General features: G+C 58.9%; 1 protein-coding gene across 4 annotated transcripts; it reads right to left on the bottom strand.

Moving 5' to 3' along the window:
- Positions 1 to 683: 683 nt before the first annotated feature.
- On the bottom strand, positions 684 to 25,485 carry SLC11A1 (solute carrier family 11 member 1). 4 transcript variants are annotated; one of them, XM_073304949.1, is made up of 15 exons: positions 25,353 to 25,485; positions 18,584 to 18,711; positions 14,406 to 14,528; positions 13,108 to 13,227; positions 11,694 to 11,800; positions 10,715 to 10,785; positions 8,674 to 8,741; positions 7,369 to 7,524; positions 6,673 to 6,831; positions 5,951 to 6,040; positions 5,342 to 5,461; positions 2,945 to 3,094; positions 2,724 to 2,797; positions 2,066 to 2,219; positions 684 to 1,399 (listed from the first exon to the last, which is right to left on the bottom strand). In XM_073304949.1, exons 1-15 carry the CDS (start codon positions 25,369 to 25,371, stop codon positions 1,286 to 1,288), a joined length of 1,653 nt encoding a protein of 550 aa, XP_073161050.1. In that variant the 5' UTR covers positions 25,372 to 25,485; the 3' UTR covers positions 684 to 1,285. The 4 variants fall into 4 exon arrangements, with proteins under 4 accessions (XP_073161050.1, XP_073161051.1, XP_073161052.1 ...); XM_073304950.1 differs by lacking the exon at positions 25,353 to 25,485 and adding an exon at positions 18,843 to 18,999; XM_073304951.1 differs by lacking the exon at positions 684 to 1,399 and having other exon boundaries at positions 2,074 to 2,219; positions 5,951 to 6,020.
- Between the last annotated feature and the right edge of the window lie 354 nt (positions 25,486 to 25,839).

The following is a 25,839-nucleotide window of genomic DNA, read 5'->3' as shown; positions in this document are numbered from 1 at the left end:
AGCCGATCCCCTTGCCCCTGCTCTTTTCTTTAACCCTTTCAGGGCCCCTTCACGCGGCACGAAGCAGCAAAATCAGGAGCAAACACAATTTAACCAGTGCACTCCCTAGCAGGCGACTGTAACCATTGACTGCGGCAGCAGCTCAGCGAGAAGAGGGCTGGGTCCCTTTGGGCCTGGGAGTCCAGGGCTGGAGGGGGCGGCCCCATGCTCCAAACATCCGGGATGAAATTCCTAGCGTCACAGCCCTGCAGCCCCAACCCAGCCTTCCTCCATTGCAAGCAGATACGCTGAGCTCCGTGCACTCTCCGGGGAGGGGACCTGTCAGGGGCGAGACCCTGACGCCCTTGTCTGTTCTGCCTGGCCACAGTCAACCCAGGGCATTTGCCAAAGTCCCCCCTGCTGTTGATTAGCATTGCTGCACTATGCCCGTTGTCCTCCACCCCAGAGGTGGCTGCATCCCAGGGTGCCCTGGGACGCGCTTTGGGATAGGAGGCGATGGGCACACGGAAAATCTTCCTATTCTGGGCTATGACCTGTGGCTGACCCTGAAGGGTGACAATGGACTCTTGCAGGGAGGCTCAGACCGAGGACCAGGCTGGCCAGTGGGGCTGGCTCGGTTCCAGGGGTGGCTCGTTTCTGCTCCCTCTGCGGGGCCTGCACCAGCCAATGACCAGACCCTCCTGTAGGAAATCCTTGAAATCAAGTTTATTCACAGAGCGGCACTTTCCCGGGACTTGGACTCCTTCTCCGTGAGTCTCCTTCCGGGATACTGCAGCTTTTACTCCAGTCACAGCTCCGGCCCCTCCCAGCCCATTCCCCGGACCCCAGCCAGCAAGGGCTACTCACAGTGGGATCCCCGGGGGGCTGAGTTACCTCCATGATCAGTGTGAACTTAGGGTCATTATTTCACGGGCAGGTCGGGATTGAGGGGCACCGGCAGCACTGGACGGGAGGAGGGGACCAGAGCTAGGATAGCAGGGGGTGCGGATCAGGATTGGGGAGCACCAGCGGGGCTGTGGCAGTGGGGGGTGATCACAGGTGCCCGCGAAGGTGCTGATTGGTCAGCGCTGCCCCCCACGCCCTGAGCTTGCTGAGAAGGGGAGATGCCCTGGGATGCTGCATGTCCGTCAGTCCGGGGGGGTAGCAGGGAGCCCAGCCCTGAACCCCGGCCCTGCCGGTGACGGTGACTGTGTGGCGATGGGTTCGTTCCCGCCTGGGACGGCGACAAATCCAGAGGCAGCCCAGGCCTGTGGCGCGAATGCCCGGCGGGTAGGGGCACGACGCGTCACCGGGGCCCTGCCCAGCCAGGCGGGTCGGTGGAGGGGAGCCCGTAGGAGAACTGGCTGTGGTGTCCCCAGGCCAGAAAGTCAGCTCCGTGTGCAATGCAGCAAGTCCAGATCTACGGGGGGCGAGAGAGAAAGCGACTGAGCTGCTGATTGGGACAGAGCGCTGGGTTGGGGGGGACAGAGCAGCCTGGGGGTGTTGAAGCAAGGGGGGGGAGAGGACCTTGTGACCCCCACTCGCTCTCTGCCCCAGATTCCAGCCTGCGCGGTGGGATCAGAGCCCCTGCCCTGAGCCACGCTCCAGAGAGAGACCAGGGCCTGGTACCAAGCCCACCACCGACTGGGGCCTGGGGGTCGGATAATGCGGCAGCTGGTTCTGATCCGCCCCAGGCTAGGGTCTGCCCGTCTCTGACCAGCCCCTATCCCGCCTCTGCAGACAGCAGGTGCTGCTGAAAACCCAGTGGGTGCGGGCAGGGGCTGCCCAATCTCGCTCTGATCACTGGGGCTGCGCTGTGAGGGGTCCCCCTCATTGTTCCCCTATCTGACCAGCAGTGGGGTCCCCTTTGGAGTCAGTCACTGGGGAGGGACACGAGGTGCAGGACTTGGCAGAGAACTCCCAGGGCCTGATCCCCCCAAGAGCTCACAATCACCCCCCGCCCAAGTACTCCCTCCCAGCCCAGGACGGGGTCCCCCAGCCCCAGAGCACAGGCCCCCCCAGCCCCAGAGCACAGGCCCCGCCCCCTGCTGCCCAGGGGCAGGCAAAGCGCTCCCAGCCGCCCTACCAGGTAGGCGGTGAAGGCCACGTAGCCGGCCAGCACGAAGGCCAGGGGGATGTAGTAGGCCATGCTGCCCAGCGTAGGGATGTAGATCACCACGAAGTAGAGGTTAATGGCGCAGATCAGCCCGGCGATGAGGATCATCAGCGCCTTCCCGACGCTGCGGAGACCAGAGCCCCGGTGAGCCCGGCCCGGCCCCCTCCCGACAGCTGCCTGGGTGGGGGTCCAACCTCTCTGACTCTGCACGGGCCGGCCCCGCTCCGCCCTGCCTCCGGCCCCGTGCAGGGGGGCGCAATGGCGCGGGAGGGTCTGACACGCGGCTGAGCCTGCCCGTGCGGGGCCGTGCGCCAGGGCACAGCTCCCACGCCCTGTGCTGCCAGCCCGGCCCTTGCAGGCCCAGGCCCAGGGGGCCGCGGCGAGCCCATGGCAAGCACGGCCTGCCCACCTGCACCCACCTGCGACCCTCCCCCGCAACCCAGCCACGCAACTGGCTGAAGGATGCCCCTCCCCCAGGGCCTGAGGAACCCCAAACGCCTCCAAAGTTCTGGGGTCCTGCTGCTTGTTCATTTCAGCATTTGGGGGGATCTGGACGCTGGGCGCCCCGGGGAGGCTGCCTGCGCCCCAGCCATCAGCCCGGCGGGGAGGTGGGACCCCAGATACTCACACGCCGTTGGTGAACTCCTGCATGAGCGGCCGCATGCTGGTGAAGGTGAGAACCGGGAGAACGGCGAAGGGCAGCTGCAAGGCAGCGGGTCAGGGTGAGAGGGGAGGGGACTCTGCTCCCAGGTACCTGCCCCCGCCCCACCCCCCACTACCACGTCTGGCCCCCCCTTGCCTCCCCACCCGCCGAATCCGCTGTGCCCAAGGTCCAGGCCCGGCTCTCACCAGGATGCTCTGCAGCACATTGAGCAGGTCGTTCATCCCCGTCAGGTGGCTGACGTCCTTGAAGGCAGCGACGAAGACGGTGGGGAGGATGGCGAAGGAGCGGGTGAAGAGCACGCGGGTGAAGCGGGACCAGCGCAGCTGCAGGAACCCCTGGGGAGGGGACAAACGGGGACGCCCCGTCAGTGAGCGAGAACGACACCGGGCGCCTGACGCCGCAGGGTCACTGGCGGGGAGGAGGGCCCCGGAGCCTGATCTGCCCCTGCAATGGCCGGACTGGCAACGTCCAGAGATCAAAAACCAGGAGATTGGCTCCAAAACTCATGAGATTTTTCAAAGCAATTCTACTGCGTTTTTCCGAGCAGGGTCTTGACGTTTGGGCTCCCCCGAGCCCTCCCCAGGGCGTGGGCGTGGGACAACCTCCTGCCTGCTCTGGAGACCGTGATTTCTGGCCCTGGCTGCAGGAGCTCTGACTTCCCACCTCTGCCTGTCTCCTGCCCAGCCAATCATCCTGTCCCCTACCAGTTCTCTCCCCCCTCAACCCCGCGCAGTTCAGGCCCCCCTCACTTCAGCCCCCATCACCCCCACCACCTCAGTTCACCCTCCCAGCACTCACTCCTGTGCTAAGAACCCACCATCAATACAGCCCCCCGTCCCCCCTTGTCCCCCAGAGGACACTCCAGAGCCGGACGGCCCGATCCTGCAGGGCAGGGCGTGTCCTCCACTTCCGTTGCAGACTCTAATTCCCGAGAATCTGCAACGGAAGTGGAGGACACACCCCGCCCTGCAGGATCGGGCCGTCCGGCTCTGGAGTGTCCTCTGCTGAGTAGACACCCCCTGCCTTTGGCCCCCCCAGCCCCAGGAGCTCAGCACAAAATAAAGAGCTTCCCTTCCCAAAGGCTCCTGCCCCCTGGTGGGGAGGGACGGCGCTGCAGAAGGAGCAAAGCTGGGGTTCAAACACACGTTAACTAGGCTCCTCACCACCCGCAGGAGTCACCCCGCCCAGGGAAGGTGGGTTAAAGCACCCACTCGCCGCCCGCGTCCACACTGGGTTAGTGACTGGGTGAGCCAACCCGTGTTTCAAAGCACGCTCCATAGCCTGGGGATGGGTGGAGAATTTTGAAATTTTCGGTGTTTGTTCCTAATTGGAATGAAATCAAGTTCTGAAATCTCAAAATCTGCCACAAAATGGAATTCCTGTTCTCTAATTAATGTCAGTGGGGAGTGAGTTCCATAAATTAACCTCAGTAATCCTCTGCCCGGGTTAATATTATTAATAGCATGTGGCCATGAGTTCCATGGGTTGTCTATGCTGTCTCCCCATATCCAGTTGTTGTTACTCTCCCCCTAGCAGCTGTCACTGCAGATTCTGTTCCTCTTCCTGTAACTCAGGATTAAAAAGAAGAGGGTGTCTAACCCTGCTGAACCCCGCGCTGTCATATTTTTATGCTACTCAGCAGAAAGAGGCTGTTAAAAGTTTCCTCCTCCACTCCCTTCCGTGAGACCTGCTGAGCTAAGCAAAGCTGTAGAATCGTGGCTTGCAAGGGCTCCGCAGAGGGCGCTTCAGTCTCGTGGTAGGACAGCAACGCCCGGGAGAAGGGAACATGCTGCCTCTGGGGTGGGGCGCCGCAGCAGCGAGCAACAACGCAGCCCACCAGGTGTGAAGAGGGAGGGTGACGGGCTGATGTCTCGAAGTGAAAGCGCAGCGGGAGTTTTAGGGAGGCAACCTGAGTTCTGCAGACTGGAATTTGCAGAAAGTTCCTGGGAATGGCAAGAGATCAGGGTCTTCCTTGCACCCCACCTTTGCACCTTAGCGTTCCCGCCAGTCTACAGACACTTACAGCTGCTTGTCCTGGGGAAGGGGCTGAGGGGAAATGGAGCAAACTCCCGATAACCCCGCAGTGGTTTTTCCCCAGTGGAGCTGTGCCAGGCACCCGGCACCAAGCTGAGGAGTCTGGTATAAATGCCTGGATTAGGGGGAGAGAGACAGACCCCACTTCCAGCCAGTGCTTCCAATCTGCTTCCTTTCGGGGACAGCGAGCCGGCAGGCATGGGGGCATTTACTCTAGCTCCACCCAAGCTCCCAGAGCAGCCAGATGTTTCTGGTAAGAGGCTCAGCAGTGAAATAGTTAAACGGTGCGGTTGTTGGTGTCATTAGACTCCAGAGTCAACACCCCACTGGGGAGAAGGGGGCAGTTCACACCTGGCTCGGTGCCGTGATTGGACGCAGGCTCTCTGCAGACTCAGGCAGGCAGCAGGGTCACAGCTGCACGTTTCTCTTTGCAGCAATAAGGGCTGGAAACACCATTACACAAACCGAAGCGTAAATTGTGCAGAAGCCAATGGGCCTCTGGGGAAGCGCTGTTTCCCCCCCAGCCAGTATCAACTCCCATCTCTCACCTCCATGACAAACTGCCCGGCGTAGGTCCCGGTCATGGTGGAACTCTGCCCCGCTGCCAGAATCCCGATGGCCCAGATATAGAGAGCAACAGCGCCGAAGTAACAGCCCAGAATGACGCCCTGAAGGGGGACAGAGTGGAGCCCGTGTTAGCACGGTCCAAAGAGGAACCCCAAGCCCTCCCCTGTGGGGTTGGGGGGGCGGGATCTGCTCCCGGCCTCTCCTACCCCAGGCTGGCAGGTCGGGGGAGCGGGAGGCTGCTCAGCTGTAACCCCTTGGTCCGGCTCTCAGCTGGAGGGGAGGTGGCAGGCTCTGGGCGTGATGGGCGGGGTGGGGTCTGAGTGTGTGGGTGTGTAAGGGGTGGGGGAAACAGAAAGGACCCTGATGACTCCAGCAGGGACCTGGGAGAGGATTGTGGGCACCTGAAGGCTGAGGCCGGTGCAGGGGGTGCTGCCAGACAAAGAGCCTGCCCTGGGAGACCAGAATGGGCAAACCCTCCGCCTCGCCCATGGGGCTAAGGCTTTTCCTGTGCCACTGAGCCCCACGTGCCCCCTCCCCAGCAGCCCAGCCCCAGCTCCCGGGGCAGGGGGGTGTCTGTGCCCCCGACTCACCCCTTGGTAGATGTCCACGGAGACCGTCTCGTTGTTCCTGGGGAAGATAGGGGCGTACTGGCTGACGCTGCTGTTGGCACAAACGTTGTACTGAAACACACGGGGCACGGGGTCACCGGTCAGGAGGCTGCCTGGCAAATGACCTCGCTGGGGTGGGGGCAAGGGGGAGGCACTGGCAGGGGGCAGGAGCAGGCCGGCCCTACAGCGGGCTGAGCAATCAGCTGACCACGCCTCCCCGCATCCCTGCCCTTAAGGCTGCCCGGGGCCAAGCGTGTGACGGCCATGCCCCCACGGCGGGACCAGCCCCACCTGCAAGAGTGCCTGTCAGATCCCGGGGGCGGGTGGCCCCCATCGCTGCAGGGTGGGTGTGCTCCCTGCTGCCCTCTAGTGCACGCCATGAGTCCGACAGGTAACAGCTCCCCCTAGTGGCTGGAAAATGGGGGGGGGGAGTTGCCCCGTTGGCTCCTGGGGTAGCGGCCTGGCTTTTTAGCGCGGAAGGTCGAGAGTTCTAGTCCCCAAGGCAGCTGGTGCTTGTAGTCGCTAGGGGCTCTGGTGGGGCAATAAGCTTTAAACTCAGCCGAGGATGATCACACAGCCTCTCGCAGGGCAGGGCATTGAGACAGAAGCCCGGGGTTGGCGGCGGCTCAGCAGAGATGGTGGTGGGACCGGGGGCCTTGAGTAGGGGAGAAGGCCCCCCCCGCCCCCTGGTGACGGGTACTCACCACGTCCTGGTTGGTGCGGTGGTAGAAGGCCTGGCCGAAGACGCCCATGACGAAGAGGTTGATGAGGAAGGAGACGAAGAGGGCGATGCAGGACTCGATCAGGAAGTACTTGTTGGCCTCACTCACCGCCTGCCGCTCGGAGCGCGTCACCTCGCGGGTCTGGGCAGGGGCACACAGCAGGGGGCTAGGCCGGGGCAGGGGGAAGCCGGGCTCAGCAGCCTGGGACAGGGCTATGGGCCCCCTGGGGAGCTCTGAGCCCATGGCGGGGAGGGCATGCTCAGATGGCTCATGGGACTATCATGGGACATGGTGTGGGGCGCAGCCTGGGGCTTGATGCCCCCACCCAACGGGGCGGAGGAGCCAAGCATCTGTCTCCTGTTCCCAGGGCACTGCCCCCAGTCCCACCCACTCTCCCACCTCCTGAGTATCCACCCTGTGGCCTCCCAGTCCCACGCTTCGCTCTCCTGCCCCGCTGCATCCCCACCCCAGCTGTAGCAGGGGCAGGGAGTGCTACAGCGCCCCCCTCTGGCAGGTCAAGGTATTGCACCCATGGCCTCCTAATGCTGCTGATGGCTGTGACTCCATGGTGCGCACACCAGACCCCCTGAGGGCCACAGAAGCACCCCCCAGGACGAAGGGGGAGGACCATTGATTGGCATCCATTGCAGGGACAGGCGCCCACCCCTGAGCCCTGACCTTGACCAGGGAGGAGTGGAGATAGATGTTGTGTGGCATGATGATCGCGCCCACGATGCCCACGGCCTGCAGCAGCTCCTCCCGTCCGCAGCCGCGGCAGTAGGGGAAGAATATGCCCTTCAGCACCTCCGTCTGGACAGGCCGTACCACCACGTACTGGGGACAGAGGAGGGGAGAGCGGGCTGCAGCCGGGTCCTGCACGGACACCAGGGACCCGCTGCGCTCGGTGGCACCTCACGGGCAGGCTGAGGTGAGGTTCCCACGGGGGCACTGCTGATGCTGCCCGTGCCAGGTCTCCCACAGAACAGCTCCAGTGAGCCTAACTCCGGCTCCACGACCCACTCTGCCCTTGCCGGCAATGCTAACGCTGGCCGGCCAGGCAAAGAGCCAGTGAGCGAGCAATCCCCTGAACAGCTCCCGTTGGGGCAGTCCCCCTCCCCAGCTCCATGGAGTCCCCGCCGGGCCCGACGAGGTCACAGCACACGACCACAAGAATCCCCACCCTGCGCCGTGGGGGGCAAAGCACTTCGACACGCCCTAGCCAGGGCCGACACCCCAAAGTCCACGGTCTCTAATGATCGCAAGCAGCCGAAAGGCAGCACCTCCCAGCACCCTTCCAAGGAAAAGCACCGGCTGCCAGTTCGTTCTCCCTGGAGGGGATGTTTCCCATCCAAATAGTGATCAGGCATCCCCCTGCTTAGCTTGTGAGACAAGCAAGGACCCCGGTCCAAGGAAGGGATTGCAGCTGATGCACCCCTATAAAAATAGCTAAGTCCTGCACTGAGGGGCTGGTAGCTGCTATGTTTGGGAGCAGGCCTGTGGAGGAGCCCGGGCAAGAGGAAAGACGCGCCCGTCTGCTCCCCCCACCCCAGCGCTTCCCAGAGCAGGCTCCAGCCGTGCCCAGTGCACTGAGATTTCTCTTTGGCCAGACGGGTCTGTGAGACCAGATAAGGGCTGCCCAAGTGGCCCCTCCGTAACACGGGCAGCTTGGATCCCCACCGCGGCACGCTCGCTGAGCACAAGGGCAAGTAGCCTAACCAGGTTTAAGAGGGAGCGTGAGAAACCTGTGAGCGGGATTAGCTGATGGGGTTGCCTGTGATAGCAGGGGACTGGACTCAGGAGGCACCTTCCAGTCGGATCTTCCTGTTCCCCCTCGGCCACAGGTGGCCTCTGTGGATTCTCAGCCTGTGGTCGTGGCCCGAGGCAGTTCTGTGGTGAGAACTCAGTGCCGTTCCTCCTCTGCCCGTACGCAAGGGCTGGGTAAGGCAGCGCTAAGCACAAAGGAGCGGGGAAATGTCTCTTTACCTCGTAGCCAAAGGTCACTGCCATGATAGTGATCAGGAGACCGAAAAAGGCTTCCAGCTTCCGGAGACCTGGAGGGGAAATGGAGAACAGGGGAGCTCCACACTGCAGCCGGGCTCAGACAGGCAGCTCAAACCCAGCCCCTGGGACCAGGCCGCACGTTTGGCTTGGGGACAATCTCACAAACTCGGAGAGTCTGAGGCTGGAAGGGACCATCATGAGCATCTCGTCTGACCTGCACCTCGCAGGCCGCAGAACCTTGCCCACCCACCCCTGTAACAGACCCCGGAGCTCTGGCTGAGTTACTGAGTCCTTACAGCATGGCCCAAAGACTTCGAGTGACAGAGAATCCACCCTTTGCTCTAGTTCACACCAGCGAGTGACCCTGGCCCCATGCTGCAGGGGAAGGCGAACCCCCCCCAGGGTCTCTGCCAATCTGACCTGGGGGGAATTTCCTTCCCAACCCCAAATCTGGCGATCAGTCAGACCCTGAGCATGTGGGCAAGACCCAGCAGCCAGACCCCTGGGACAGAATTCTCTGTAGTGACTCAGGGCCCTCCCCATCCGGTGTCCCATCCCCGGCTGTTGGGGATACTTGCTGGTAGCAGTCGAAGATCGGCTACCTGCCATTGTAGGCAGTGTCATCATCCCAGCCCCTCCGTACACTTATCACGCTCAGTCTTGAAGCCAATTAGTATTTTTGCCCCCACTGCTCCCCTTGGGAGGCTGTTCCAGAACCTGGAACAAACCTTGGTTACAAACCTTCCTCCAATTTCAAGCCAAAGCTTATTGATGGCCAGTTTATATCCAGGTGTTCTTGTGTCCACATTCACACTTAAGTTAAATAACTCCTCTCCCTCCCTGTTATTTATCCCTCTGACTTATTTATAGAGATAGATCATCTCTCCCCTCAGCCTTCGCTTGGTCAGGCTAAACAAGCTGAGTTCTTTTAGTCTCCTCTCAAAAAGCAGATTTTCCATTCCTCCGATCACCCTAAAAGCCTTGCTCTGTACCTGTTCCCGTTTGAAGTCATCTTTCTTAAACACGGGAGCCCAGAACTGCACACAGTATTCCAGATGAGTCTCACCAGTGCCTTGTATAATGGTACTAACCCTTCCCTGTGTCTACTGGAAATACCTCGCCTAGGATGGCATTAGCCTTTTCACAGCCTCATCACATTGGCAGCTCACAGTCATGCTGTGACTGACCAATACACCCAGGTCTTTCTGTGCCTCGGTCACGTCCAACTGATACCTCCCCCGCTTATAGCACAAATTACTGTTGTTAGTTCCTAAGTGCACAGCCTGGCACTTTGCACTGTTAAATTTCATCTCATTTCTATTACTCCAGTTTTCAAGCTGGTTCAGATCTTCCTGTATGATATTCTGGTCCCCTTCGTACTGACAATACCACCCGACTTTGTGTCATCTGCAAATGTTATTAGCCCACTCCCACTTTTTGGGCCAAGGTCATTAATTAAAATCAGATTGGTCCCTAGACTGTCCTCTAGTAACCTCCCTCCAGCCCGTCAGTTCCCCTTGCAGCATGATCCATCATAGCCTGTGTGATGCAGGCCCGTGGTTCCCAACATGGGCCACACTGTGTCAGACCCACCTCTCTCCGCCCCCTGGCTCCCTCACTGCCGGCAGCCCCCACGGTGCAGATCTCACCGGGCCACCTGTGTCTCCCTTCCATCCTGCCGAGAAGTTGCCGCCCTCTGACTTGGGTCCTGGCTGGGTTGACGCCACGGAGGAGACGAAGCCACCCCCCTGGCAGGGAGCGCGGCGGGGAGCTGAGTATTTTGTTAAGTGTTGAGTTGATTTTTAAGAAGTCCCAGGAGAGGCCAGGGCTACAGAGAGCAGCAAGCTGGGCAGATTGGTAGCCAAGAGAGGAGGCAGCTTCGCACTGGGAAAGGGAGCATGGAATGGACCAGCCTGGGAAAAGCCTCCTTGTTCTGCAGCTTCCTAACCAAACACCCTCCATCTAAACTGGGTAGGTGGCACCCGCAGCCCCCGGCCCCCAGCCCGGGGTACCAAGAACTTACCGTATTTATCCAGGAAGAGGAAAACGAGGGTGTCGATGATGGTGATGAGGACTCCGCCCCACAGGGGGATGCTGCGGGGGGGGGAAATCAGAGGTTACTGCTATGACGAAGGCAGGGGAGGGTCATTCCTGACGCCGTCTCGTGCTGGACAAGCAGCCCCGTTGCTAGAGGAAGGTGCGGGGAGGGTTCGTCTCTGCTTGGGAAAAGCTGAGCTGCGCTTTCGCTTGCTGAGTGACTCTGTCTCCGGTGCACCAGCATTCAGGGAGCGCGACGCGCTGGGCTAAATCCAAGCCCCGGAGCTCCGGCGTTAAGAGCAGGTTGCAGAGGGACGCTGGCTTCGTAGAGCCTCAGGCCAGAAGGGGCCGTTGTGACCATCTAGTCTGACGTCCTGTAGGCCACAGGACTTTCCTGAATTCACTCCCGTTGGCGCTAGGGTGGATCTTTAGAAGCACACCCCATCCTGATTCACACCTGGCCAGCGATGGAGCCCAGGGGGCTCAGGACTTTGGGTAACAGGGCTACGCAGCTTTGGAGGGATCTGGCTGGAAGGCAGCCTGGTTTGACAGCAACTAAAATCTGTCTCTGGGTCCTGCTTCTAAACCCAGCCTAAAAACCACAGGCAGTCTCAGGAGAAGGCCCAGGACTGCCTGAGCCTAGAGCTGGAGTCTCCCCGTGCAAGCATGCGGGTGAGGAAAGCAGGCAAAGCCCAGCTCTGAGATATCTAGCTAATCCTGCCTCTCTTAGAACCAGCTGGTCCTGCATTTGGTCCCTGGGGTTAGGAATCAGCGCTGCTAACATGAGGATCCGGCATGCTACAGGGATCGTGTAACAAGCTGGCTTGGTTTGTACCTGTGATGTCACCCACAGAGAGGATAAGGGACTCACTACTGCTGAAAGCTCAGGGAGTGCTCTTTTAGTTCAGGTCCCTGGGGTTCTAGGCCCGGCTTCCCTAGCACCCAGGAGTAATTGTGGGTGTTACCGTCCGGCCGAGAGGAGGCTGAAAGCAATGGCCGTCCCGATCACCTCCTGCATGTCGGAACCAATGATGGCGATCTCGATCATGATCCAGAGCAGCACGCGCGGTACCTGCAGCAAACAGGGCCAATGGCACAGTCAGGAACCCCAGCTGGCCGGCTCGGACTCCAGGCTGGGGCTTCACATAGCCAGGGACCTCAGAGCACTTTATCAAACCTTGCAACCCCCATGTGACCCATGTTACTACCCCCATGTTACAGATTGGGAAACTGAGGCACAGAGACATGCCCCGTGCCATGCATAGAGCTGGGAATAGAACCCAGGAGTCCTGGCTCCCAGTTCTAACAACACACCTGCCCCCTCCGAGGTGACAATAGACCCAGAAGTCCCCAGTCCCAGTCTCCCCTACTAGACCCCTGCCCAGAGCTGTGAACAGAACCCAGGAGTCCTGATTGCAAGTCTGCTGCTCTAACCACAAGCCCACAGTTCTCCTTGCAGCTGGCTGCTCTTTTGCTACAAGTAGTGAGAGTAGGAGGGGTGGGTCAGGTCTGATTTTCTGGGGGTTTGGGGATCATTAAAAAGTCACTGGTGAGGCCTCATGATAACCTCCCTCTCCTCTGGGGTATAATATACGGTTGGATTCCTCACCCCGATTGCAGAGAGCTCTGATGGGGGAACAGCCTCCCGCTTCCTAAAGGGCTTGTCTGCTCCTGCCGTTCATTTGAGCTACCCGGGAGCTTAGCGAGGTAACCATATACTCCACTTGACGCTAACCCCACACTCTGGTCAGCCCTCCCCTCGGGAAGAACCTGGCGTGGGCTCGCTCTGCGTCTCAGAGCCCCAGGGCTGTTTGCCCGGGGTTAATTAGGATTCTCTCTAGCCACATGTCTTATGGGCTCAGTGTGACCTTAAAGTTTGTAGAATTCTCTAGGGAATGATCCCCACGTTCATTGAACGGGCTGGGCTAGCAGGGGGCTGTGGGTCGGGACTGAGGGGCATCACCAGAGCCCACACAGAGTGTGTGTGTGTTTGTAAAGCACCGTCCTGCACTGTAGCTGGTTGTGTCCAATCCCACCAGCCCCACCCTTTCCAGTGACCCCAAATCCACCCAAGGGTTGAAAAACCCAACGCAGCCATTTGATGCTGCAAAGCCGGGCATGAATCTGAGCTGCGGGGCTGGCGACCGAGGCCAGAGGAACCCAGACAAATGGCTGCAGCCTCCTCCTGGGCTCGCTGAACTCCTGTCTCGCCGGCCAGCATGCCCGGGCCAATGTCAGCAGCCTGGGGGCTCTCCCTGCAGCCCAGCCCGGGCTCGCTGCTCTCCGGACCTCAGTGGCCAAAGCTCCCCGCCATCCGCCCCTGCGGGGTGAGGCTTCCGGCTGCGACCCGCGGCGCCCACCCGGGGCCTCGGCACTCACCTTTGGGTAGTACTGATAGCAGACCTCGCCCAGGTCCATTCCCGTGACGACACCCAGCCTGATAGCCAGCCGCTGGCACAGCAGCCCCAGGATGGTGGCCCAGAGCAGCACCCACAGCAGCTAGAGCAATGGAGGGGCAGGCTGTTGGAGGGCAGAGCGGGCACGCGCAGAGCCTCTCAGCAGGGGCTCCAGGAGCCAGCCCAGCCCAGGAGAGATCGGGAGACAGAAGCTACAGACCCAGCAAAGCGCCGGCGGCTTCACCTAAACACACCAGCCCTGGTCCTGTCCCCAGGGGAGTCGGTGGTAAAACTCCCATTGACTTCACTGGGGCAGGCCCACTGCCTGCAGGCTGAATGACTCTGGGTCAGCGAGGGATAGCCTGGCCCAGTGCTTCTCAACCAGGGGTCCAGGCCCCCCTAGGGGGCCTCGAGCAGGTTTCAGGGGGGCCGCCAAGCAGGGCCAGCGTTAGACTCGCTGGGGCCCAGGGCAGAAAGCCGCAGCCCCACTGCCTGGGGCTGAAGCCGAAGCCTGAGCAATGTGGCTTTGTGGGGACCCCTGTAGCGTGGGGCCCCAGGCAACTGCCCTGCTTGCTACCCTCTAACACCGGCCCCGGCTTGTGTATGCAGAAAACTAGTTATTGGGGCACAGGGGGGCCGTGGAGTTTTTATAGCATGCCTGGGGGGGGGGAGCAGGGGGTTAAGAAAGAAAAATGTTGAGAACCTCTGGCCTAGGGGTCCGGGAAGGTCCCCTCCATACCCCAGACAGGACTTTGAACCCACCGCAGTAGAGCCAGACCCCAGGGAACCCACACCAGAGCCAGCGTGAGCGGAGAGGGGGGAGCTGGGGCTGTGGCCTCAGTTGTGTGGGGCGGCTGGGTGTGCGGCATACACCTGCTACCTCGTTACCTTAATGATCGGTGCTTGCTGGGGGGCTATTGTGGTACAGCCTGCAAACCCCAGACCTGGGATCATGGCCCCGTAGTGCAAGGCGCGGTACAGACCTGTCCCAAGGCGCTGGGAGCCCCAGGGTGGTACTGACAGACGCCAGACACGTGGTGCCTATGGTATGGCAAGCTTGGCCCATCCGCCAGCCTGGCACATCCCCTACCCCGTGAGCCGTGCTGGGAGCCCGGTGCCTGCAGGCAGCCAATGGAGGATGCTCTCCCGGCCGCCCGCCATGACCCGGCCTGGTGCTGTTAGTGGCCGGGAGCCATCTCGGAGGAGCATTACACAAGGCTGCTCTTCCTGGCTGAGGCCGGCACGGGTGTCACTGGGGAACGCCCCCCCCCCCCCGCTCACCTTGAACCCAGCGACGGCCCCACACTGCAGGTCTGACTCGATGTTCCCCGGGTCCAGAAAGGCAATGCTCATGAGGAACCCAGGGCCGGTGAAAGCCCACAGCTTCCGGAAGCTGAAGCCGGGCTGTGAAGGGAAAGTTGCATCGGGGGTTAGGGCAGAGGGGAAGCAGCCATCATGAGCCCCTTGTCCTGGCTTCCCCACTGCTCGGCATAGGGGAGGCACGGCTCCGAAGGGCCAATCCCTCTAGGCGCCCCGACGGCAGGGTTGGAATGCGCCGGCATGTGCCACGCTGGGCAACGGGCACTTTGCAAAGCCGCATGTGCCCAGATCTCCGCAGCTCGAAGTGCAGAGGAAGAGACCAGGCTGGGGTGGCGGGGCTGGGGAGGGGCAGGCGTGGAATGATGGGATACGCAGGCCTGTTGAGTGACACCTGAGGGCAGCATCCTGCCACATCCCCCACCCCAGCCACTGGTCCCACAACCCTCCCTGCACCGCACCTGGGGCTTTGGCCAAGGGAATTGGCCTCAGAGCCGTCCCTGAATAGCCCGCTGCCGGAGCTGGCCTGTGGGGGTTGCCGTGACCAGTGTGAGCCCCACGCCCGGCATCAGACAGGTTCTGTTCCCAATGCACCATCATACGCGCAGCCGTGTAGCCGCTCCTCTAACTCAGCTGGCAGGGCCTTTTGCTTTGGGGACTGGCGACCGGGGGTTCGATCCCCACTGCCGCTCGGTGGTGTCTGTGGGGCGGTCCGTGTTACAGCAGCTTGGCTGACGGATTAATTCTTCCATTGCCCAAGCTGTGCCCGCAAGGGGGGTTAGGGCGAACTAAGGATGTCACACAGGGCGTGACATTTTTCACAGCCTGAGCAGGGTGGAGGCCAGGCCTGTGTGTGGCCCCCATGTGTCACATCAACCCCTGCTTCCTTTTCCCCGACCCTTGAGTTCCTTCCGTCCCTTCTAGCGCAGGAAGGGCCTGCCCCCTCACCTCCTGGCTCCCAGTTCCTCTTTCTTAACCCTGGCAGCGCTGTCCTTGGCTGAGGTCAGCATCTCTCTGGTCTCGTGTCTCTCACTTTCTCTGATTTATGAAATGGTGCGGGCCAGAGGGTCTCTATCCCCGACCAGAGGGTGGGGATTGGACCAGCCTGGCTGTGTCCAGGCCATCAGCACTACGGTCTCTAGGCAAAGGCAGCCCCAACTCTTGGCACCAAGGGGAGATCGGCCCCTGGACACATGCCCCCACCCCCGTCAGAGGGCAGGAGAGGCAGCTGCCCTGAGTCAACTGCCACGGCTAAGCTCTCCCCAGCGACCCCCTGGTACCTGCCTCTGGTGCCCACTGGGCACTCAAGCAGAGCTGAGCGATGGCCATGGGGGCTGGCTCTCCCATAAAGACACAGGAGCCCACCCTACTGCCATGCTCAGTGGGCTGTGGGGTGCAGGGAGTGGGACAAGACTAAGGGGTCTGATGGGAAAACCCCAGGTCCCCCCCACAGAGAGTTACTCCCCATCCCAGCCTCAGCCCCCACTGGGCTGATAGGATACGTCAGTGCCGTCTAGCATGGCAATGGGGCAGGCTCCCCTCCACCTTGCAGGGGCAAACTCTGTCTAGCGGGAGACAGGAGATCACTGCCCAGGGCCCATTTGGTCCTGGTCCTCTCTGCTGGGCCTGCCAGCCAGGAGGCTCATAGGTGCTGACTCCATGGGTGCTCCGGGGCTGGAGCACCCATGGGAAAGAATAGTGGGTGCTCAGCACCCACCAGGCATCCGCAGATCAGCTGTTCAGCGGCAGGCAGCAGGCACTGGGGGGAGGGGGCGGAGCGGGAGTGGGAAGAGGTGGAGTCAGGGTGGAGCCTGTGGGGGGGGGAGCAGGGACAGGAAGAGGTGGAGTGAGGGTGGGGCCTGGGGGGGCGGAGCGGGGGCGGGAAGAAGTGGAGTGAGGGTGGGGCCTGAGGTGGGGCGTACTGGGGGCAGAAAGAGGTGGAGGGGGGGTGGGGCAGTGGGGGTGGTGCGCGGCGGGGGCAGGAAGAGGTGGAGTGGGGGTGGGGTCTGGGGGGGCGGAGTGGGGGGCAGGAAGAGGTGAGTGAGGGTAGGGCAGTGGGGGAGGGGGCGGAGTGGGGCAGAAAGAGGTGGAGTGAGGGTGGGGCCTGGGGCGGACTGGAGGCAGAAAGAGGTGGAGTGGGGGTGGGGCCGTGGGGGTGGTGCGGAGCGGGGGCAGGAAGAGGTGGAGTGAAGGTGGGGCCTGGGGTGGGGTGGGGCGGAGCGGGGGGGCAGGAAGAGGTGGAGTGGGGGTGAGGTCTGGGGGGGCGGAGCGGGGGCAGGAAGAGGTGGAGTGGGGGTGGGGCCGTGGGGGTGGTGCGGAGTGGGGGCAGGAAGAGGTGGAGTGAGGGTGGGGCCTGGGGTGGGGCGGGGCGGGGGACAGGAAGAGGTGGAGTGGGGGTGGGGCCGTGGGGTTGGTGCGGAGCGGGGACAAGGCCTCGGGGCAAAGCGGAGGAGTGAAAGCACCCCCCCGGAGGAGAGAAGAAAGTCGGCGCCCATTAGGAGGCTGGTTAATTCCCCCTGAGATTTGGAAACTTAGCCACTAGGAACTGGTGTGAACCCCCCTCGCCCCTCAGCTCATGTCACCCCGGACAGCAGCACCTGGTGATGGGTGCCGTGCCAGGACTCGGGGAGAACTCTCCCTGACCACCACCCTGGCCGGGATTGGAGCCCCTGCCTGAGAGGTCAGCCCACCTCCAGGCCCTGAGCCATAAGCTCCCCCAGAGATGGGCCAAGCCAGCAAACCCAGGATTCAACCCCCACTTTGCTTTGCAGAGGTTGAAACCAGGATCTTAGTCCCCATTCACATTCTGCATGTTGAGCCCAGCTCCAGTCCCTGGCTGGGGTTTGTAACGGTGATCGGCAAAGGGAGAATATTGGGACAGGCCCACTGATGATGGATGACAAAAGCTTGAAAGAGATTTTTTTAAATGTTTTTTTCTGCTTATTTTTTTAACCACAGAAAATACCAGGCATGTCAGCTCCTGTCTTCCCTGCATTTTGACGGCAAATTCTTTGGAAACCCAGAGACATGCAGCGGGAGGCCTTACCTGAAAGAGGCTAGGCTGTTAAGCCTTTCACATGGACAGCCTTTCTCCTAACCATCCTCAAGGCATTTGAGTTCAAAGAAAACAGAGCACTAAACAGTCTGAACAAGACTCACTTCCCCTCCCAGCTAAGCGGGTTTCACTTCTGCACGGTGTGCGCTGTCCCAATCCCGCTGGTGCGCCGGGCTCCCCGGAAATACAGTGAAGCCACAAAGCCTGAATTTGTAATGCCAAGAGCTCCCTTCCTTTTAAAAACCCAGAACAAGAGCCACCCTTGCCCCAGTTCTCAGCACTGCAGGTCACCATCCCAGTGCAGCCTCTCATGGGTATGTAGCAAAAACACTGCGTGGGTCTGTTCTCACTAGCATCCCGCTTGGAAGAACCAGAATGAAACTTCTTCTATTTCGCCTTTCTGGTGTTGGAGAAAAGCCCTGGTGGCTCGGCTCAGACGGGAATCACAGGCCAATAGGCTGCCCTGGTATCCCCTGTGCCCGGAAACCCCCACTCACCCACTGCAGAGGGGCTTTGGGGTCCGTGGATGTCAGTGGGGACACAGCGGAGGGACCATGGGAAAACCAGCGAGGGGAGGCGGTGTGTTCTAATGGCAAATGCGTCAATGCAGGCAGCAGGAGACCTAGGGGCTAGTCCTGCTTTTGACTTGCTGGGTGACCTTGGGCCGGTGACCGCAGAGCGCTGTGCCTCAGTTTCCCCATCTGTAAAGTGAGGATAATGCCACTCGCCATGCAGTGTTGAGAGGTAAAAAACGCTATTGAAGAAGTGCAGATGATTATTATTAGTGACCAGGCCAGCTCTACCTCACTGTTACAGAGCTCAGCACTTCCACGAGGAGCTGTTCATCCAGAGATCTCAGAGCACTGCAGCAAAGAAAGCCAACAGCATGAGCCCCTGTGTACAGTAGGGGAAACTGAGGCCTGGAGCCGGGCTGTGACTGGCCCACAATAAAATAGAACCCAGGCATCCTGATGACCAGCCTGGTGCCCTATGGACTGGCCCAGTCTGCCTCCCCACTTCAAGTGCCTGCTATGCTTGTGGCAGTGGGGAGATCAGTCCTCCGTGCCGAGACATTGGTGGGACCTACCCCTCCCACATCCGGGATGGCGATCTTCTCATCCAGGTACGTCTGATCCCGGCGTGGCTGCGATTCTGGGGGTCCCATTGTGCTGTAGTTCTGGCCCCTCTGATTCCGCTGCTGGGACCTCCTGCTGCCTGGGGAAGCCAAACCAAAGGAAAATCAACGAACATGTCCATTTCGCTCCAGCATCCTCCGGGGAAGGCATAACTTGCCCCCCCCATCCCCACCCTGAAATATTGGAGGGTGCCCCCAGAAATCCTCTCACCTGATATGGACAACTGCACTCACCCCGCAGCTGTGGCTCGGCTCCTCCGCTGTGGGGCTGGGCCCAGCTCCCCGTGCTGGGCGTCGTGACCTGGTGCGTGGGGTCACAGCGCCCTCAGGTTTGGCCTGGCAGGGGAGCACAATGTGATCCCGCATGCTGGATCACATCGGTTTGGGGTCCTTCTCAAATAGGCAGCCCGGGGCAAACTGCTCCTTTCGCCCCCCACTCTGAGCAGCCCTGCCCCCTCCATGGCACCCCCGCCAATGGGATGCAAACGCATTGGGGGTAACGTGCATATGACTGCAGGCACCTCTGGGTCCCCCTACCTGTATCTTGCGCCTCAACTTCCAGCAGCTTCCCAGGGGTGCCAGGGCAAGGAGAAATCAGTACATTGCTATTCCGTCACCTTGGTAACCAATAACCGGCTCCTGATGTCCAGCCGCAGAAGGCTGGTCCAGGCAGGCAGAGCTACTGTGGCTGACTCACTCTGGTGTCGGCTCATGTGGGGCCCACTAGCATCAACCCGGGGGTACAGCAGGGGTTGGGGACTCTCTCTGTGCCAGAGGGAACTAGGGGCTTGCACCAGGGGGCTCCTTCAGGGAACTCCCTAGGAACAAGCCATAAGGCTCAAAAAAATGTTTTTTAAGTACATCAGAAGCAGGAAGCCTGCTAAACAACCAGTGGGGCCCCTGGACGATCGCAATACAAAAGGAGCACGTAAAGACGATAAAGGCAACGCCGAGAAACTAAATGAATTCTTTGCTTCAGTCTTCACGGCTGAGGATGTGAGGGAGTTTCCCAAACCTGAGCCGTCTTTTGTAGGTGACAAATCTGAGGAATTGTCACAGACTGAAGTGTCACTAGAGGAGGTTTTGGAATTAATTGAGAAACTGAACAGTACCAAGTCACCGGGACCCGATGGCATTCGCCCACGAGTTCTGAAAGAACTCCAATGTGAGATTGCGGAACTGTTAACTATGGTTTGTAACCTGTCCTTTAAATCAGCTACTGTACCCAATGACTGGAAGATAGCTAATGTTACGCCAATATTTAAGAAGGGCTCTAGAGGTGATCCTGGCAATTACAGACCGGTAAGTCTAACGTCAGTATCGGGCAAATTAGTTGAAACAATAGTAAAGAATAAAATTGTCAGACACATAGAAGAGCATAAATTGTTGCACAAAAGTCAACATGGTTTCTGCAAAGGGAGATCATGTCTTACTAATTGATTAGAGTTCTTTGAGGGGGTCAACAAACATGTGGACAAGGGGGATCCAGTGGACATAGTGTTCTTAGATTTCCAGAAAGCCTTTGACAAGGCCCCTCACCAAAGGCTCTTATGTAAATTAAGTTGTCATGGGATAAGAGGGAAGGTCCTTTCATGGACTGAGAACTGGTTAAAAGACAGGGAACAAAGGGTAGGAATAAATGGTAAATTTTCAGAATGCAGAGGGGTAACTAGTGGTGTTCCCTAAGGGTCAGTCCTATTCAACCTATTCATAAATGAGCTGGAGAAAGGGGTAAACAGCGAGGTGGCAAAGTTTGCAGCCAATACTAAACTGCTCAAGATAGTTAAGACCAAAGCAGACCGTGAAGAACTTCAAAAAGATCTCACAAAACTAAGTGATTGGGCAACAAAATGGCAAATGAAATTTAATGTGGATAAATGTCAAGTAATGCACATTGGAAAAAATAACCCCAACAATACATACAATATGATGGGGGCTAATTTAGCTACAAGTAATCAGGAAAGAGATCTTGGAGTCATCGTGGATAGTTCTCTGAAGAAATCCACGCAGTGTGCAGCGGCAGTCAAAAAAGCAAACGGGATGTTAGGAATCATTACAAAAGGGATAGAGAATAAGACGGAGAATATCTTATTGCCCTTAGAATCATAGAATATCACGGTTGGAAGGGACCTCAGGAGGTCATCTAGTCCAACCCCCTGCTCAAAGCAGGACCAGTCCCCAACTAAATTATCCCAGCCAGGGCTTTGTCAAGCCGGGCCTTAAAAACTTTGAAGGAAGGAGATCCCACCACCTCCCCAGATAACCCATTCCAGTGCTTCACCACCCTCCTAGTGAAATAGTTTTTCTTAATATCCAATCTAGACCTCCCCCACTGCAACTTGAGACCATTGCTCCTTGTTCTGTCATCTGCCACCACTGAGAACAGTCTAGAGCCATCCTCTTTGGAACCCCCTTTCAGGTAGTTGAAAGCAGCTATCAAATCCTCCCTCATTCTTCTCTTCTGAAGACTAAACATCCCCAGTTCCCTCAGCCTCTCCTCATAAGTCACATGCTCCAGCCCCCTAATCATTTTTGTCGCCCTCCGCTGGACTCTTTCCATTTTTTCCACATCCTTCTTGTAGTGTGGGGCCCAAAACTGGACACAGTACTCCAGATGAGTCCTCACCAATGTCGAATAGAGGGGGACGATCACGTCCCTCGATCTGCTGGCAGTGCCCCTACTTATACAGCCCAAAATGCCGTTAGCCTCCTTGGCAACAAGGGCACACTGTTGACTCATATCCAGCTTCTCGTCCACTGTAACCCCTAGGCCCTTTTCTGCAGAACTGCTGCCTAGCCCCTCTGTCCCTAGTCTGTAGTGGTGCATGGGATTCTTCCGTCCTAAGTGCAGGACTCTGCACTTGTCCTTGTTGAACCTCATCAGATTTCTTTTGGCCCAATCCTCCAATTTGTCTAGGGCCCTCTGTATCCTATCCCTCCCCTCCAGTGTATCTACCACTCCTCCCAGTTTAGTGTCATCTGCAAACTTGCTGAGGGTGCAATCCAAACCATCCTCCAGATCATTTATGAAGATATTGAACATTAATGAAGATATTGCCCCAGGACCGACCCTTGGGGCACTCCGCTTGATACCGGCTGCCAACTAGACATGGAGCCATTGATCACTACCCATTGAGCCCGATGATCTAGCCAGCTTTCTACCCATCTTATAGTGCATTCATCCAGCCCATACTTCTTTAACTTGCTGGCAAGAATACTGTGGGAGACCGTGTCAAAAGCTTTGCTAAAGGCAAGGAATAACACATCCACTGCTTTCCCTTCATCCACAGAGCCAGTTATCTCATCAGAGAAGGCAATCAGGTTGGTCAGGCATGACTTGCCCTTGGTGAATCCATGCTGACTGTTCCTGATCACTTTCCTCTCCTCTAAGTGCTTCAGAATTGATTCCTTGAGGACCTGCTTCATGATTTTTCCAGGGACTGAGGTGAGGCTGACTGGCTTGTAGTTCCCCGGATCCTCCTTCTTCCCTTTTTTAAAGATGGGCACTACATTAGCCTTTTTCCAGTCATCCAGGACCTCCCCCTTATATAAATCCATGGTACGCCCATATCTTGAATAGTGCATACAGATGTGGTCCCCTCATCTCAAAGAAGATATGCTGGCATTAGAAAAGGTTCTGAAAAGGGCAACTAAAATGATTAGGGGTTTGGAACGGGTCCCATAGGAGGAGAGATTAAAGAGGCTAGGACTTTTCAGCTTGGAAAAGAGGAGACTAAGGGGGGATGTGATAGAGGTCTATAAACTCATGAGTGGTGTGGAGAAAGGGAATAAGGAAAAGTTATTTACTTGTTCCCATAATATAAGAACTAGGGGCCACCAAGTGAAATTAACGGGCAGCAGGCTTAAAACAAATAAAAGGAAGTTCTTCTTCACTCAGCGCACAATCAACCTGTGAAACTCCTTGCCTGAGGTTGTGAAGGCTAGGACTATAACAGGGTTTAAAAGAGAACTGGATAAATTCATGGAGGTTAAGTCCATTAATGGCTATTAGCCAGGATGGGTAAGGAATGGTGTCCCTAGCCTCTGTTTGTCAGAGGGTGGAGATGGATGGCAGGAGAGAGATCACTTGATCATTACTTGTTAGGTTCACTCCCTCTGGGGCACCTGGTCTTGGCCACTGTCGGCAGACAAGATACTGGGCTGGATGGCCCTTTGGTCTGACCCAGTCTGGCCGTTCTTATGTTCTTATGCCTTTTACAGTTAGTCCCCGTATGTGCACCTGGTTTGGAGCAGGGTTACTCCCTGCCACCTCTCCAGACCAGGGACACCTATCCCAGGGGCTGGCAGGGAACGAATAGGGCTGAGAACCCACCCCCGGCTCCTCTTGTGTATTCCTCCCTTTCACCCCCCTCCCCACCCAGCTAGCCCTTCTCCCACCCTTCCTCTGACTGGCAGCCCTATGGGGACCCCGATAGTGCAGAAGGGGGAGGAGCTGCCTGGCTCTGGGTTTCTCTTTAATGGAGCAGAGAGATTCTCGGGGCTACACGGAGTTTGTTAAAATCGGCTTTAAAAGGACCGAATCCATTAATCCCAGAGGAAGGGCCCAGCCGGCCCGCATAGGACTTGGGGAATTGTTATTGTTTATATTCCCATAGCATTAAGAGGTCCCAGCCAGGATCACAGCCCACCATGCTAGGCGCTGTACATGCACATGGCAAGAGACAGTCCCAGCTGAAGAGCTCACAGTAAGAGATAAGACAAAGGAAGGACCATTACTCCCATTTCACAGATGGGGAACGGGGGCTCACACTGTTAAGTGATTTGGCTGCCATTACACATATACAGATGGGCTGAGTAGAATTTTCTTTACAAGGATCTGCAAAGTTCTGGCTTTTCCCCTGCTGCATTCCCATGGGAGCGGGATCCCCTTCTCCCCACCATCGGACTGGGCCTGTTGCCAGGAAGTGGTGGTTATCTGGCAGCCCCCACCAAGATTGAAAGTGCCACTCAGCGCTTTGGGGATACCAGGACAGCGTCTGGTATTTCAAAAGGTGTCAAGTTCAAAACTATTTTGTTTGAGCATAAGCTTTCGTGAGCTACAGCTCACTTCATCGGATGTAGCTCACGAAAGCTTATGCTCAGATAAGTTGGTTAGTCTCTAAGGTGCCACAAGTCCTCCTTTTCTTTTTGCGAATACAGACTAACACGGCTGTTACTCTGAAAAAAGTTCAAAACCGGTCAGAGGAAACAACTCTGTCCAACAAAGGGAATTAGACTGCGGAACTCATTGCCACAAGAAGCAATTGAGGTCAAGAACTTAGCAAGATTTTGTAAAGGGGCTGGATATATGTGTGGCTAACAAGAAGATCCAGAGTGATCATGCTAAGAAAAGCTCTGGGAGGGTTATTAAACTGCCCTCTCCAGGTCCTGACCTGGTCTCTTCCTATTATCCAACATCGGCTATTGCAGGCTTCTAACGCTTTCCTCTGGAGCAGCCAGGGCCAGCCACTGCCCGAGACAGGATACCGGGCTAGTGGGACGTGGGACAGTCTGGCAACAGTCTGGCAACGCTTGCAATCCTGTGTCTGAGAATTCATCTGTGCATGTTTTAATCAGCCCATTAATCCTTTAAGGCACTCGATGAGTACCCAGATCAGGGCCCTGTGGCATTGGGTGCTGCACAGATGCAGCGTGACAGCCAGTCTCTGCCCCAAAGAGCTAACAGTCTAAATAGACAGTCTGTCCCGGGGGGTAGGAGCGGGGAAGGGACTGATCAGAGCGGTGGGCAGCAAATGGCATATTAGAGCAGCCAGCAGTTGGGCTTGTTTGATTTCCTTCGGGTTTTGTACTAGTTTTGAGTGGGGTGTTGCTGGCGGGGGATCAGGCCTGGATCCTGGAAAGTCTCGTAGAGACTCCAGCGGGGTTTGGTCCAGGCCCCAGTTAACAGAGGGTCAAAGGAAGGAGGAGGGGGCAAAGGAGGCGAGGGGGTGGGAAGCAGGGCCTGGAGGGCAGCTGGAGAGAGGCTGAGGTGAAGATCTAGGGAGGGGATGGGTGCGAACAGCTGCTCAGCAGAGGGGAAGAAAGTTCACTGGTGTTTCCCTTGGAAGGGGAACTGAAGAGAGAGGTTGGTGGCATGCCCTGCCCACACTGTCTGCATCCCTGTCCCTGCAGCTGGCACCGAACGGGGAGGAGGGATCGAAGGGGAACCGAGAGCAGCGCGCCGGGGCCCCCAGGCCGGTTGGCAGCCAGTGGGTCATGCCATCAAAGGGAGCCCTTGGCAGGGCTTCCCTTCACCCCCATGTCCGATCCCGTTTGCCCCATGGCTGGTCCCTGAGCCCCATCCCCCTTGGACACCACGTTTCCTGGCTGCCAGGGGCTCCTAGCGGGGGGTTGGGGGTGATGCTCCGGGCCAGGGGAGGCGGAGAGCCTCTTCCCAGACAGGGCCCATGGGTGGGAGTCCGGCCCCCAAACCCCGGGGCCCAGACTGCAGGGAAGGCCCCTGCCCTGGCCCCGAGGGGATGGGCTGCAGGGGATTTCCCCTCCGGCTCTGAAGCCCCGGAGTCCCGGCTGTGCTGGCTCTGGTCTGCCGGGGGCTGTGGGGAGACGGGGAAGCAGCCGGGGAGCGCAGCGCCCAGCCTGGAGAGCTGGGGGGAAAGGGACCCCAGCGGGCCGGGGGGCAGATGGGGCCCGGGGAATGGGGGGCGGGGGGGGGGAGCCCGGAGCTGTCCGGCAGGAAGAACCGACGGGAGGGGGCGCTCACCTGGCTCCGGGGGCGCCATGTGGGCTGGGGTCCGACGGTCCCGATCCGGGGAAAGCAGCCCCCCGCCGCCCGCCCGGCAGCTCGGCGCCCCTGGCCGGCCGGAGGAGCCGAGGAGGAAGTGCCCCAGGCTGGGAGGGAGACGAGCTTTGTACCTCTCCCCCCCCCCCCCCCCGCCAGCGCTGAGCTCAGGGACGCATCAGCATCGGGAAGTCCGCAAGTGCCTCCCTTTCCCTGGGGGCGGGTTTGGGATCATCCCCCCCCCGGCTCAAACGCGGCGGGGACTGGCCCTTGCTACCGACGAGTGGCCCCCGGGCAGTGAGTCGGGGGGGGGGGGTCCTCAGCCGCCCCAGCCGGTCAGGTGCCGGGATGGGTCCTAAGGCTCGGGGTTGAGCCGGGGGGAGGGGGCGGCAGGAGGGCAGCTCAGCTGGCCTGTGGAGAAAGAGGGTGGGAGACGTCAGGACTTGAACCCAGGGCCCTTCATCGGCAT

Source organism: Lepidochelys kempii, chromosome 11 (genome assembly GCF_965140265.1).
Source record: "Lepidochelys kempii isolate rLepKem1 chromosome 11, rLepKem1.hap2, whole genome shotgun sequence".
Taxonomy (NCBI): Eukaryota; Metazoa; Chordata; order Testudines; family Cheloniidae; genus Lepidochelys; species Lepidochelys kempii.
This window is presented reverse-complemented; position numbering and strand designations above follow the sequence as displayed.